Source organism: Arachis hypogaea, chromosome 17 (genome assembly GCF_003086295.3).
Source record: "Arachis hypogaea cultivar Tifrunner chromosome 17, arahy.Tifrunner.gnm2.J5K5, whole genome shotgun sequence".
Lineage (NCBI taxonomy): Eukaryota > Viridiplantae > Streptophyta > Magnoliopsida > Fabales > Fabaceae > Arachis > Arachis hypogaea.
The window spans coordinates 5,083,232-5,098,791 of record NC_092052.1 but is presented as its reverse complement, the minus strand read 5'-3'; the positions used below and the strand labels follow the sequence as shown (position 1 = coordinate 5,098,791).

Genomic DNA, 15,560 nt, shown 5'->3' with positions numbered 1-15,560 from the left:
TCAGTCTAAAATCAGCTCAAGCATTTTGGGCACATCTGATGCACCATGTAATTAAGATCATTGAATTATGTTAAAAAAAATCCAACGATTGAGATGATATTAATTTAAAACTTTTTAAAAATTAAATTAAAGGATATAATATGTTTCAAAATTTCTGAGAAATCACTTGTTAGATCTCAGTAGAACTACACTCAAGATTGTAATTACTATAATATGAAAAGCAAATTCAACAAAATCACAATTGCAGATTGTACGATAACAATTTTTTGTGTACAAAGATTTAATTCTGGAAATTTTATGCTATATTACTGGAAGAAGGTTTAAAATAAGAATTTACATAGTACTTGCATTCAATTTCTGATTATGTGGATATCAAAGGGGGCTTCATGGGTTGCAATTTTGTTGATTTTTTCATTATGATTCTATTGTTTGTAGAAGACGTTAATTAGTTTATTGTGATTTTCCTCCTTTGTGTTAGAATAAATTGTAAATTTCTATGGTTACCTACCTGCCTTGTTTCAATAGTTAAATCTGAACAATCAAATATGACAGCAAAACTATTCTGGTCAACTCCTTTGAGCCTTGCCATGGAAATTTGAAAGTCCACTACTCTTGAAATATATCCCCTCTGACCATTATGTCCCAAATGCTTCTTACTATTCAAAGAACTAGGAAGAATAACTAAATGCATGAGCATTAAGCTTGGTTCAGTATTCTCTCATTTTGACTTATTGGCTTGTTTTTACTTTTGTGTGGTTTAGGTCTATTAAACTTCTAATTTGGTGAGTCTAAGTTAAGTCCATGACAATAGAGGCATCAGAATCAAGAGTGAAATTTCATTCACCAATGGAGATTGGGAGCAGGTGGTCATAAAACCTTTTAGCATATTTTTGTTTCATTCTACTAATAAACTTTTGTGTCATTCTTGAAAAGAAATGTAGTTATCACTATCTTCTGATATATTAAGAAAATGGATGAAAGAATGTCTCAATTGTTATTTTATTGAATAATTTCATTTTATTTGAGTTAAAGAGTTCAGTTTTGTTATTAGTGAACCTAGATGATTCTTTTTGTTCCATTTTTATTTTTTATTATATTGAATTGGTTGTTTATGATGTTATGTGTATGGATTTGGATTCTCTAAATTTTGAATTTGACTTTAGGGGATAAAGTGTAATCTCTCACCATTTATTTTATAAGTGGGACCAAGAAAAAATGAGAGAGAAACCATTTAAGAGTGAGAGATCACACTTTACCTTCTAAAGTGAAAATTTAAAATTTAGAGAATCCAAATTCTATGTGTATAGTTGAATTCAATAAATTTGGATAACTTTTTTCTTTGGCCAAGAAACTTGCTCTTTTTCCTTGTCAAAATCATATTGGATTTCTTGCAACTTTGAGGTTGATATCTGAAGAATTATTACTTTCATGCATATATATTAATGACATCTTCCAAATTTTTGAGCTATATTCTTCATGTGGTTAGTAGCTTTGGTTTAGACAAATCTTTGACAGACATAAAACTTTCTTGTCATGAAATTGTTCGTGAAAAGCTTTTGAATTGCATAACTGATTTGAATGGCAATTTAGCATGGCATAAAGCTTCGGTGGCTGAATTGGAGGTAAAATATTAACCAAAGTTTTCTTGATATGGTGTAGGATGTAAGATCAAAACACAAAAAAATCATACAAAACTGTATATTGTAAGTATAAAAAGAATGGTTAAGTTTTTTCATCAATTTTTCATCATTTAGGCTCCACGAAGGATTCAATATAAAGCAATGTTGAAGACTTGCAATATGATTAACTAAAAGTCTAAAATAGATTATTCATTCAACGGTAACAACTTAATGTATAAAAATTAAAAAACTACTTAAAAGCAATTCGGAAAAGAAAATATCAATGATACATCATACTTCATCCAAACTATACCAGCATCAAATCTTATAAAAGAAGACGGCATGGTCAAACAATGACTATATGCCAAACTGTTTCATATGCAATGCCTTACTCTAAACTAAATAACACCACTAAAGCATGAATTCAATTGCAGGCCTATTAACGGGATCGTGAGCCAAATGCAACAATCTTTTGTGCATAAGAACATTCAGTGCTTACCTGCATTCAAATAGAAACCATCATAAGATTAAAAAGAACTCAAACATCATAGCCATGCATCCACATTATTCTATAGCCTTCTGAATGATTCCAGCTACTAGCTAGTGATGGGCTTATGCTATACCAACCAATAAAGGATCTTTTCTTGCCTCACAAAGTATGTTCAACATGCCAAAATAAAAACTCTAGCAACAAAAAGTTCTGTTCTTGCCTTTAGTGTGCGATGTAGCTACTGAGAAGAATTTCAAAAGCTTCTATATTTTTTACCGATCCTACTTTCACCCTGCTATTATACACAAATGCAAAATTAGATCTCACTGTAGAAAGATAGCTAGAAAAATGCAAAACTACAAAATAGGCGAGAAAATAAACATATTTAGCATAACCAGTAAAAAGCATTTTTCAATTTTGATCATCAAGTATTGACCCCTTTTTAAATGTCATATTCACATGAAGTCCTTCTTGCTTTGTTGTCCCTATTCCAATATGCAGGCATGTATTTGTCAAGAGATAGCTTCCCACTGAATGATTCAAGTGGCTCTTCTAACAGAGGACCGCTGTAATGGTGCTGCATCTGCAAACTCGTGTCCATGACCATGTCACCGTTCAGTATACGAAGAACCTTGAATAAACAAGCAGAAATCATTTTTGAAACAGTTAGGCACTTAGGCAGAGAACACAACCTCAAATGTCAGAGTTTCTATCCTGTCCTATAAATATTCTGCCCTGTCAGAGATCCGACTACTATGGAAAGAAATCCATAGGAATAATCTAGTTCCAAATTACACATTTTGGTACACTGCTAACTTTGCTAACAAATTTTGAACTACAAAAAATTATTAAGAATATGTTTATTATATAAATCAAACACAAGATTGAGTCAGGCCAGTTCAAAATTATTCTGTTACATCACAAACGGACCAGGCATAACTTTAAAGAAACATAAACAAAGGAATTTAAACTCTTCTTTGATTGATGCAATGGATGGTTCTGCTCCGCCTCATCATCATCATTTACCCCTGAGATTTAAGAGACATAAACACAGAAATTGAACTAAAACATCATGAACAGAAACATAACCACAGAAATTAAAATCAAAATCATAAAAACAAATACCAAAATTTTTTAACCCTCATAAACAGAACCCAAAAAAATTCAAACAACCAAATAATCATAACAAAACAAATAATTGAATGAAATGAATGAAATAAACTCATACAAAAAAACCTTAACAAAAAATAAGTATAACAAAAAAATAATTGAATGAATTCAACGAAACAGATTCATACAGCAAGAACATAAAAGGAACAAAAAAAAATGAAATCAATCAATGAAGCAAATTCATATATACCTAAGTCTGAGGCTCCATTGAAACTCTGGAAGTAGAGCACCACAGCGCTGACGAGGATGCTGACTCGCTGAGACCCACGCCACCACTCTGAGGCTGAAGACGAATGACGCGAAGAGAGAAGAGAGATACTGAGAATGAATGAGACAATGAGGTATTGGGCTGAGGAGATACAGAAAAATATCACAGCTTCTTTCCACCATTTTTTTAATTGCTTTAAGTTCTTAATTGAAAAATTCTATGCAATTGACAAATCCAGGAACTCATTGATCAAACCCTAAATCAACTTCCAAACACAAATCACACTATTAACTTTACATTGACAAGTAAAAATATGATTTTTCTTTTCATAACATCGAAAAATCAAGTTAGAAATGAAGCACAATGTTGAGAGAGGAAATCTGAATTATAGCTCCAGTTGAACAGAGCAGAGCTTCAGGCGGCAACGGCGGTGAAGAAAGACGCAGTCACGGTGGCAGAGGATGGAGAAAAATGTGGACTTAGGGTTGAATGGAGTGCGTAGAAGAAAAATCGAAAGGAACTCGTGGTAAATGTAAAAAAATAATAATTACTATTAAAACCCCATATGAGGCATATTTATAAATTATTATTTGTGCACATCAGAAAAGCTTAAAAGATTTAAGTTTATTATAGACAGACAAAAAAAAAAAGAGAGATTAATAAAAGTAAGACTCACATTATAAATAATAATAAAATAATAAAAACTAATTATAAAAAAAATTATATTTTCTCTCTATACTACTTCAATCTATACAGTCCAGTGCCCCTTGTTTCTTTCTACCTTTTTCAACATTTGAAGTGAAATAATTGTACTATTATATTTGTTTGCTTGGACTTCTTATCATTAGTTGTCTAGTAGAAAAATGTAGAAAATAGTATGGTACATATGACACTTCTAATATAGAATGTGAAAAAGATGGATTAGATATCTCTGATGTTATTTTGGAGATGCATAGTTGTTGAAGATGGAAATTCTTTTTTCTGTTTTAAGGTTGCTTGATTGCTGAAGCTAGAAATACAATGATGTTCTTGATCTTCAGCTTATTGAAAATGAATTGTACAAAATTGTCTATCAATGCTGTCTTGCAGTTTCCTTTCTCCCATTGCTTTCACACATACTAATTGAAGTTATGTTTATGTACGTGCGTGCTCTACCTGAGGATGAAAGCCAATATTGTTTTTCTACTACTAATTTCTTTTTCCCCCCTTTTAACAGCATCCACGACTGCATGTTCGAGGAGAGTGTTTGCCTACTACTTAGGGCTGCATGGTTTCAACCTCTCAAGGTCGAAAATCACGTGGAGCATGAAGATGCCTAAGATCCTATTGAAGATTTTTATCAATATCAATATGATTATGAGTATGAAGACGAGGATGATGATGATCTAGATGAAGTTTAGTATGGTAGCTCATCAAGTCTTCGCATTGGTAACCGGAGATGGGGAGACAATGGTTATGTCAGATCTGGGCGGCTCGAAGCAAGGCCAGTCCCGCAAGTTCATCATCTCGCCAGCCAAAAAAGAAAGAGGCAGCTGAAAAAGTGGCAACAGGTAGACGGGCTAAGAGGGCATTGAAGCGGGAGGCTGCTGATAAGGCTGCAGCGGCAAAGCATCAGCAGCATCTAGGGGAGGTTGGGCAGGAAGTAATGCAATACTTATGCTGAAGTCATACCAACTCAAGCCAGGCCTTGAGTACTCTCCTTTGCTTTCTTTTTCGTCCATGGATTCGCCTTCTTTCTTGGAAGTTGGTGTATCTGGAGAGTTACTAACACTGCCTTCTATAACACTGATTGAAACATTGCAAGAATTATTCTTTTTCTGAATCGAATCTACGGACGAGTTTCTATCTCTATCATCACTTAGGCTTGTAGTTGTGGAGCTTAAGAAACCTGAGTTCTGATGAATACTCTCATTTGGAGAAACAGGATTCATTTCACAGTCATTGGTTGCACCGAGGCGAAGGAATGGCAGTAGCAGCCCTCTAGAAGAGCAAGAATTGAAGTACTCAGTTGCCATTTCTTGATTCTCCTTCGCCACGCCAATATCAGGAAACACAATCCTCGAATACTCAACCGGATCAACCATAACCTCTGTTACTTTTCTGTCAAGCAACACCACTTCTGAAGAAATTGAAGAGGTTTTCGCAGATTTGGATGATATCAAATCAAAATTAAAATTGTTTGTGTCTAAGGAGAGTGTCAATTGAACTGTTCCAGCTGGTGAATGGAAAAGATCAGTGGAAGAGAGGCTATAATCTTGAGTCACTTTTCCTTTTCCTTTTCCAATAAGAACTTGAGAAATTGGAACCAAAGAGAATCCAAGAAGCTGATCCTCCAAGTGATTCCTTGCTCTACTAAACATCCAAATCTCACACTTTAGAACTGCATCATCAACATTGGAGATCTTCATCCTTAGATTCTCATTGAATGTTGGATTCTTTCCACCTCCATTGATGATTCTTGTGGATAAAGTCTCATCAGGGTTGTATGTGAAAGAGAATTTTGCATACACATCTTGGTTATCATAGATGCATATGTTGTGAATGTTTCTTGCATGGTGAACAAAGATCTCTAAAACCCCAGAGAACTCACCAGCCTCATCTTCTTCTTCGTTATCATCGTCGGCCGCATGATTCGCCATGTTCATTGTACCTGAAGCTGCTACTTTGATGACCTTAATTGAATGAATCCATTCTAATCAACCATAAAGGTATTCATAGTTAGAAGAAAAACAGAACAGAAACAGAACAGAAACAGAGTTATGTATATTTAGTTCATCAATCATCACTGATTAACACAGAAAAAAAAAAGTTGTCTAATTTCCAATACCCTTTTGGATGAAGAGATGATCAAAGAAAAGAAAACAAAGAATTATGCAGCAAGCATGAAAAGAACATGAAGAGAGTGTTTTTTTTTCCCCTTACCTAATGGAATGAATGGTGATAGAGGTTTAGTTAACCTTATTCTATTATCTTGTTGGTTGAAGAGTATTTATGAGATCAATCCATGAATTGAGGCAGAAGCATGAATAAAGAGTGAAGGAGAAAGTTAATGTTCAATGGAAATGGCCTTTTTTCCTTTTCTTTAGGTGAAAATGGAGAAAAGTTGAGGAGTTTTAAGGCCTTTATGTGTGGTAGTAGGTGGAAGGAAGAAATTATATTAGAAAAAAATTATATATATATATATATATATATATGAAGGATGATTGTTAGTGAGGTATGAATATGAATAGAGGAAAAAGATGATGTAATGTTTTTGTCCTTTTTTCAATTTTGAATAGTGATATCTATACATAAAGTTTAAATGTCTGTAGATATCAGATGAAATTATAAAATTTAAAGATAGAAAAATTGGTATATAAAAAATTAAAAAATTAAAAATGAGTGTTGACACAAAAATTGGTATAAAAAAATTGTTTTTATTTTTTAATTTTTAGTTTTGGTGTTGAGTGGGGGGAATAGAGGGTGGTGTTGCTTTGCTTGACAATGCAGCTTCCATTTGTGGAGTGCTTAAGTTGCTCCACTGATAGTTACTCATACTGGGAAGGTCCCACTAGCCACCATCTTCATTATCACTCATCCCCCACTCTTTCAAATGAAAGCTTTTAAGTTTTAACACAAACATCAAGCTTTCTCTCTACCTATTAGGAGTATGGATAATCATTTTCCTTTTGTTTTGCTCTTTTTTATATTCTTTAATCAATTTTTTTTTTAATTACTTTTGTTCTTGCTGAGTTTGACCGGCGTATAGCTCGTCCGTCGATGAATGTCTTCAAGCTTCTCGTCAATATGAGTTATACGTCGGCAATGAGAGAACAAGGGGGTGGATACCTGCAAAAGACACTCCGACGCTCAAGTCAGTAAGTGTTTAAGAGGTATAAAAATAATTCTATGAATATAGAATATAAGACATAAAATAAAAGTTATCATGTGTTGTGTGTAATAATTCTATGAATATAGAATGTAAGACATGCTATAGAACTTAAAAGTAAAAGAGTTCAAAATAGAAAAATATACCTTGAAAGTTGATAATCGTAGAAAAGAAGACACATATTGATGAATATAACTAATAAATCAGAAAATATTACTTACACAAAATATAAATGCAAAAGTATGTTAAATTTTAATTATTAAAAAACATCTTTAAAAAAAAAAGACGTTTTACGCGTCTTTATCTGAGTGACTCCCTTGTACTATTATATTTGTTTGCTTGGACTTCTTATCATTAGGTGTAGTCTCAGTTGTCTAGTAGAAAAATGTAGAGAATAGTCTTAGCTGACGAATATAGAATGTGAAAAAGATTGATTAGATATCTCTGATGTTATTTTGGAGATGCATAGTTGTTGAAGATGGAAATTCTTTTTTCTGTTTGAGAATTCACTTCCTCAGTTTTCAGGTTGCTTGATTGATCTTCTGCAATCGGCTATCTTATTGAAAATGAATTGTACAAAATTGTCTATCAATGCTTTCACAGATACTAATTGAATGTGATGTTTATGTATGTGCTCTACCTTTTGAGGATGAAAGCCAATATTGTTTTCTACTACTAATTGGCTGCATGGTTTCAACCTCTGAAGGTCGAAAATCACGTGGAGCATGAAGATGCCTAAGATCCTATTGAAGATTTTTATCAATATCAATATGATTATGAGTATGAAGACGAGGATGATGATGATCTAGATGAAGTTTACTATGGTAGCTCATCAAGTCTTCGCATTGGTAACCGGAGATGGGGAGACAATGGTTATGTCAGATCTGGGCGGCTCGAAGCAAGGCCAGTCCCGCAAGTTCATCATCTCGCCAGCCAAAAAAGAAAGAGGCAGCTGAAAAAGTCGCAACAGGTAGAGGGGCTAAGAGGGCATTGAAGCGGGAGGCTGCTGATAAGGCTGCAGCGGCAAAGCATCAGCAGCATCTAGGGGAGGTTGGGCAGGAAGTAATGCAATACTTATGCTGAAGTCATACCAACTCAAGCCAGGCCTCGAGTACTCTCCTTTCCTTAAAAAAAAAGGGTATTTTTTACTTTTTTTTTCCAATCTTGTACAGTGTTTATTCATTGAACTAGTGTACTGTAATATGGGGGGTAAAAATGGTAGACAATAATGTGGCTTTGGTATGTTGTTAGTAGTTCCGTGGGTTTAGGTGGAGATGGAACTCTTCATACACTCTCTTAGGATTGAACAATTTAGGTTTGTAATCAATTGACTTACTCTAAATTTTTAAAAGTTGTTTGTCATGATTCATGACTCTATTAAGGGTTATTCATTATGTGTTCTGCTTTCAAAGTTACAGATTTGGTATTAATAGAAATTTCAAAATCTCAAATGGCTGAAAATGATATTTGGACTTACAGATAGAAAGTTGTGCTGAAGCTTCCAAAGGAATTGCATGCTTAGTGCTATGTACAGAGATATTTGACCTACCAATTGTGATGTAAAATCTTGTAACAATATCAAACTATAACAATATCTTATTAGTGTTTGTAGGTGATATGTTTTCATTTACTATGTACATTCACTAGAAAACTAGCTTAGAAAAAGTTCCTATGGCATGAATACAGAAAAAAAAAATCTATTTCAACCGGTATGTCCTTAGGCACGATCATACATAACATAGAAATCACACTCAAAAAAAGGTTAACAATTAGCTAGAATAGCAGAAATTGCAGCGAAATTATTTGCAAAAGATGGAAAATCGGCCACATTACAAGGTGATTGCAACCTATTGAGGACCAAAAAGTCAAAAAGGGAGGCTATACATTATTGTTAGGTTACATGTAGCTTTAATAAACTAACCACAAACTGAGGAAGGAATAAGATGATAACAGTTGTGTTCCACTTTGAAATGGGAATTAAGGGAAATCACAATAAATCACACACACTATGGAGTATAAGAGAAATGAAGTTTGTAATGTCTTATCAATATCTTGCATTGCATGCATGTGCTGTTTGATGAGTCATTTGACAATGATGTATCCCAAGTTTTCCTTATTTTTTCTCTTCTTTTCTTGTTCCATTTTATTCTGTTATGCATGTTTGTGAATGATGTTTTATCATAGGCTACTACTAAGAGTAAAGAAAGATATAGGAAGAATTAGTGGTCAAAGGTTAGGATTTCTCTTCTCATGTTGAATGGAAGCCACTTCTTGTGGACTTGAATCCAATGCTACATATCAACTTTTTCTTATAATCACACAAATTAATTTTCCCAATGAAAAGGTTTATGGTTGTGAAAGAAAAATGTGCCAATAACAATAATTTGACTCATATTGAAATTTAAGGAATTAGTCCAAAAAAGTTATAGATTAAAGCATCAAAAGTTTTTTTTTTTTCTTTTTAATGAGAAGATAGGTCATTTTATAGCAAATACATAAAATAAAAAATTGAAAAAATAAGGGAGAAATGAAAAGTAAAGAGAATCGTGAAGGAAAATTATTATAAAACAAACTTATGAAGATTTCACACAAAAAGTTGCTTGTGTGAAAGTAATTATCTCTTGTGTGTATGCTTATCACTTAAGATTAGATTCAAGCCAATTTACTGAATTTAGGCATCGACTTAGTTTACATAGCTTTTTGTAGAAAAACCATATGTCACCAAAAATTCAAGTGAAAGAGATTTTCCATCTTTTGCAAATAATTTCGCTACTATTCTACCTAATTGTTAACCTTTTTTACCTAATTGTTAACCTTTTTTTGAGTGTGATTTCTATGTTATGTATGATCATGCCTAAGGACATATCGGTTGAAATGAATTTTTTTCTTTTCTAGATTCTTGCCATAGGAACTTTTTCTAAGCTAGTTTTCTAGTGAATGTACATAGTAAATGAAAACATCTTTTCTAGATTCTTGCCATAGGAACTTTTTCTAAGCTAGTTTTCTAGTGAATGTACATAGTAAATGAAAACATATCACCTACAGACACTAACAAGATATTGTTATAGTTTGATATTATTACAAGATAGCATATACGGCCCATAAGTCAAATAATTTCTCGATGATTTTACATCACAATTCGTAGGTCAAATATCTCTCTACACAGTGATAATGATGGGAGACCACTCACCAGCTAAGCATGCAATTCCTTTGGAAGCTTCAGCACAACTTTCTATTCTATCTGTAAGTCAGCCATTTGAGATTTTGAAATTTCTATTAATACCAAATCTGTAACTTTTAAAATGAATAACCCTAAATAGAGTCATGAATCGTGACAAAGAATTATGTACAACTTTTAAAATTTGCATTTAGGGTAAGTCAATTGATTATAAACCTAAATTGTTCAATCCTAAGAGAGTGTATGAGGAGTTCCATCTCCACCTAAACCCACGGAACTACTAACAACATACCAAGCCACATTATTGTCTATCATTTTTACCCCCCATATTATAGTACACTAGTTCAATGAATAAACACTGTACAAGATTTAAAAAAAAAAATTTAAGTAAAAAATACTTTTTTTTTTTTCTTAAGCAAAGGGGAGTGCTCAAGGCACGGCTTGATTTGGTATGACTTCAGCATAAGTATTGCACTACTTCCTGCCCAACCTCACTAGATGCTGCTGATGCTTTGCCGCTGCAGCCTTATCAGCAGCCTCCCGCTTCAATGCCCTCTTAGCCCGTCTACCTGTTGCGACTTTTTCAGCTGCCTCTTTCTTTTTTGGCTGGCGAGATGATGAACTTGCGCCTCCTAGATCCTGGAAGTTTGATCGCGGGACTGGCCTTGCTTCGAGCCGCCCAGATCTGACATAACCATTGTCTCCCCATCTCCGGTTACCAATGCGAAGACTTGATGAGCTACCATAGTAAACTTCATCTAGATCATCATCATCCTCGTCATCATACTCATAATCATATCGATATTGATAAAAATCTTCAATAGGATCGTAGGCATCTTCATGCTCCACGTGATTTTCGACCTTCAGAGGTTGAAACCATGCAGCCCTAAGTAGTAGGCAAACACTCTCCTCGAACATGTAGTCCTGGATGCTGTTAAAAGGGACAAAAAAATTAGTAGTAGAAAACAATATTGGCTTTCATCCTCAAAAGGTAGAGCACATAAATAAACATAACTTCAGCGATCACATTCAATTAGTATGTGTGAAAGCAATGGGAAAAAGGAAACTGCAAGACAGCATTGATAGACAATTTTGTACAATTCATTTTCAATAAGAGAGCCGATTGCTGAAGATCAAGAACATCATTGTATTTCTAGCTTTCACTGCGCGTTTACTCAGCAATCAAGTAACCTGAAAACTGAGGAAGTGAAATCTCAAACAGAAAAAAGAATTTCCATCTTCAACAACTATGCATCAATAGCTCATTTATCTCCAAAATAACATCAGAGATATCTAATCCATCTTTTTCACATTCTATATTAGAAGTGTCATATGTACCATAATCGTCAGCTAAGACTATCTTCTACATTTTTCTACTAGACAACTGAGACTACACCTAATGATAAGAAGTCCAAGCAAACAAATATAATAGTACAATTATTTCACTTCAAATGTTGAAAAAGGTAGAAAGAAACAAAGCCTTGCAGAAATACCTGCCATCAAGCGAGCGATGGACAAAGAGGAAGTCGAATGGATGTTTACACTGAGGGCAGGTAACTCTCTCTCTGTAAGTAGCCCAGCGAAGGATGCACGTCACGCTACAAAGTACAAAACATAATCAAGCCCATGAATTAAAAAAAGTACAAGACAACAACAACAACAACAACAAAATCTTATCCCACTCGAACAAAGCCATATTACCCAATCATAAATCATATTTGTGTTTAGTCCATTTACATGTCCATCACTTTTAATCATTTCTTGAAGGGGAAGGAAAAATGTGAATTCCCTTCAGTCATAAGGTCCAAATAGTCATACAAACCAAACAACAGCAAGCAAAAACCATAGTTCAAGTGAAATGGACATAAAAATATAATAAACTGCATCAAAAGAGGGAGAAATAGCATAGACAAACCAGTATGCATGCTCGCAACCTTTTACAAGAGCAGTATCCTGAAGCAGAATCTTGTCCAAGCAAATGGCGCACAGACCTTCACGATGAACATGGTTCCCGCCACCTCCTTCCACCCCACGAATCTCCCCTTCACATTCACTTCCTGTTTCACTCTGAATCTGAATCAACAACAACACAAACCCAGCAACATCACCAACAGGAACATTCTATTCCATTCCGTTCCATTCAATTCAACACCGTAATGATTGGGGAAAAAACCACACAAATCCACAATCAATTTGGCTAAAACACAACGCCATTAAACATCAAGAACCAAAAGAAATCCCGAATTCAAAATTAATTCCAGAAAAATCTTGAATTCGGGATTTCTTTTGGTTCTTGATGTTTAATGGCGTTGTGTTTTAGCTAAATTGATTGTGGATTTGTGTGGTTTTTTCCCCAATCATTACGGTGTTGAAATTAATTCAAGAAAAATCTGAACATGCCCTAAAACCTAACTTTTGGGAATTGAATTGAACTGAATAATTGACAATAATAAGAACAAGAAAAGAAAAAAGAACAATACCTGGGGCTTGAGGGAAAGATCGTTAAGATCGTTGGTGAGAAGAGCAGACATAGTGAGCGATTGAGAGAGAGAGAAGAGAGAGATCCGAATTGGGGGAAATGAGCAGAAGCTGAAGGTTATGAAGGTTTTTTTGCTTAGAAAAGAAAAGGATCAAAAGATTCGAAGATGGGCAAAATAATTTGGTTAAGGGATTAAAATTGGTGTCAAACGGGCTAGCCCGGCCCATTTAGACCTGGCCCGTTAAACTTGTGGGTTAAACAGGTTGGTCCGTTTAAGTCCGTTTTATTCGCGGGCCAGATTTTTCTAATCCGGATCGTTTATGGTCAGTCCGTGGGTTAAACGGGCCAGCCCGTTTATCATTTTATTTTATTTTTTAAAAAATATTTTGACAAAAAATACTAATTTTAGGTCAAAAACCATTAAAAAAATAATTATTTTTAGTTGATGGGTCGGTTTTCGGGTCGGATCGGAATAAATATGGGCTAAAAGTGCTACTTTTTTTAAAAAAATGTAAAAAAATTTTAAACGGGCCACCCGTTTAGCCTGCGGGCTAGCCCATTCAACCCGTCATTTTTTTCGGGTTAATCGAGATCAGCCCATTTAGCCCGAAATTTAAATTGGCTTAATTTTAGAGGCAAAGCCTGCCCATTTAAACGGGTAAACGGGCTGCCCCGATGGGTTTAGCCCATTTTGACGGCCCTGCAGTGTGTGTATTTGCAGATTGGTGGTGTCAGAAGATATTTTTAACATGTTGGGGCGTGTTACACATAGTTATCAGAACCAACCCTGTGATCGAACCGGTTAGGTTACTGGGTCATTGGTTCAACCGGTGGGTCATTGGTCGAACCGGTTAACACGGTATATATATTTATTTTATTATTATATTATTATAGGTAAAAACTCAAGTTGATATTTACGAATCGTTAGATAATTTGACAAGTTTGACTAAATATAATCTAAGGATTTTTAACTATCAATTTCATATGAAGACAACTGCATGTGAGTCTTTACCTATTATTATATACTAAAGGTATTTATTGAAAAAATAATATTAATAGATATCATATAATCATGAAAAGAAAAAATAAATTATGATTAATAAAATTTTTTGGTTTATATTTTTAATTTGTATATATTTAATAAAATTTATAGTTAAATAAAATATAATTGATTTAAAATTGAGTGGTTTTAAAATTAAAATAAATTGAATATAAATAAAATTAAAACTTGGTATATGTATTATAATATGTATATTATATTATTAAGAATTGTGTCAGCTTGTTGGTACAACCTTCCTCCTCACATCTTTGAACGAAGGGGTTCGAACCTTAGGTTAGTCATTTTGGAAAATTTTTCAAAAAATCACAAGGTTTGACACATGGCAGCATTGGAGAGCATATGGAGTATGGTGTTCTTCAACAACGCTAGTGCGTCGTAGGCTCTCCTTCAGACCCGACCGGTTCGGTTCGGTCCGGTTTTTACCAGATTCGATCGGTTTTTATCGGTTCATATCGAGTCTGACCAGTTCAATGCCTTGAGTGGTCCGAAGGTTGGACCGGACCGGTATTCGGTCCAGTTTACCGGTTTTGATAACTATGGTGTTACCAAGGTTCTGAGAACCGGACCGATCATCAAACCGCTCTAATTACTGGTTTACTGGTTTATTAGTCTAACCGGTCCAACCGGTGGTTCAACCGGAAAAACCGCTTTAGAATAAAATAATGAAAAGATTATAAATAAACATCCTAAAATATAATTATAGTCTAATATAATCTTAAAATATCTTCGAAATTTAAAACACTATATAAAATATCATCAACCAAATCCATATGATCTTATCAAAATACAAATTCAACTGTTAAATAGTAAAAAAACATATCTAAATATTAAATCCCAACATCATGATTTATCAATCATCAAAATCAGCAAGAACTTGTTATCGGCAATTGCTTCTTAATTAATACTATTATCCATAATTGAAATTAATAAAACAGATACGAAATTAAAAACAGCCACGGCACAATGAAAAATAAAAAAAAATCATCAACAAGACCATATCTGAATTAAGCCTACAGCATTCAGCAACAATCACAAAACCCTAGACCTTCACCCAGCAATTAGCAGAATACAAAACACCAGAACAAAAATAATTAGGAGCATACAAAACACTAAAAGTCATTAGCAGAATACAGCATCTACAAAACAAAACCATTAGCAGAATACAGTAAACCTTTACCCAGCAAAACCAACATCTACAAAACAAAGCCATCAGCAGAATACAAACACAAGAACAAAAAATTCAGCAGAAATAATGAACTTCATTGGCACAATACAAACAAATTGCTTTAAAATAAAATAAAATTCTTGAACCCAACTAATACAACAGCACGTCGTAACTCAAGTTGCACAAAGTAACCAAAGGTGCTTGAACTCAGATATACGCACAAAGAGCAAAATTCTTGGCACAGTGTGCTAACTAACTAAGCCAGCTATAACAAATGTAAACAAAGCCAATTTTTGATTGAATCCTAAATCCTAAATAAAAAA

General features: G+C 34.0%; 2 protein-coding genes and 1 long non-coding RNA gene across 4 annotated transcripts; 1 reads left to right on the top strand and 2 right to left on the bottom strand.

Moving 5' to 3' along the window:
* Window positions 1-1,800: 1,800 nt before the first annotated feature.
* Window positions 1,801-6,646, bottom strand: LOC112762646 (uncharacterized). Of its 2 annotated transcripts, XR_011875535.1 has the most exons (4): window positions 3,470-3,988; window positions 2,546-2,740; window positions 2,330-2,401; window positions 1,801-2,118 (listed from the first exon to the last, which is right to left on the bottom strand). XR_011875535.1 is itself a non-coding variant. In XM_072223330.1 (3 exons), exon 2 carries the CDS (start codon window positions 6,130-6,132, stop codon window positions 5,047-5,049), a length of 1,086 nt encoding a protein of 361 aa, XP_072079431.1. In that variant the 5' UTR covers window positions 6,133-6,179; window positions 6,410-6,646; the 3' UTR covers window positions 2,955-3,137; window positions 3,470-5,046. The 2 variants fall into 2 exon arrangements, 1 of the variants encoding a protein (XP_072079431.1); XM_072223330.1 differs by lacking the exons at window positions 1,801-2,118; window positions 2,330-2,401; window positions 2,546-2,740 and adding exons at window positions 2,955-3,137; window positions 6,410-6,646 and having other exon boundaries at window positions 3,470-6,179.
* A 1,039-nt stretch (window positions 6,647-7,685) lies between these two features.
* On the top strand, window positions 7,686-8,742 carry LOC140181032 (uncharacterized). The gene is made up of 2 exons (XR_011875536.1): window positions 7,686-7,880; window positions 8,062-8,742. It is a non-coding gene; the product is annotated as an uncharacterized lncRNA (long non-coding RNA).
* Window positions 8,743-10,697: 1,955 nt separating this feature from the next.
* On the bottom strand, window positions 10,698-13,212 carry LOC112764989 (uncharacterized). The gene is made up of 4 exons (XM_025810848.3): window positions 13,014-13,212; window positions 12,449-12,606; window positions 12,027-12,131; window positions 10,698-11,464 (listed from the first exon to the last, which is right to left on the bottom strand). The coding sequence occupies exons 1-4, from the start codon at window positions 13,062-13,064 to the stop codon at window positions 11,008-11,010; spliced, it is 771 nt and encodes a 256-aa protein (XP_025666633.1). The 5' UTR covers window positions 13,065-13,212; the 3' UTR covers window positions 10,698-11,007.
* Window positions 13,213-15,560: the final 2,348 nt, after the last annotated feature.

What these genes read in the sequence shown, in the direction of transcription:
- LOC112762646 (XM_072223330.1), bottom strand. Translation starts at nt 6,132, where the DNA reads ATGAACATGGCGAATCATGCGGCCGACGATGATAACGAAGAAGAAGAT.
- LOC112764989 (XM_025810848.3), bottom strand. Translation starts at nt 13,064, where the DNA reads ATGTCTGCTCTTCTCACCAACGATCTTAACGATCTTTCCCTCAAGCCC. An exon ending in ATCTTTCCCTCAAGCCCCAG is followed by an intron (nt 12,607 to 13,013) that starts GTATTGTTCTTT and finishes TTGTTGATTCAG; the next exon opens with ATTCAGAGTGAAACAGGAAG. An exon ending in GGTTGCGAGCATGCATACTG is followed by an intron (nt 12,132 to 12,448) that starts GTTTGTCTATGC and finishes TGTACTTTGTAG; the next exon opens with CGTGACGTGCATCCTTCGCT.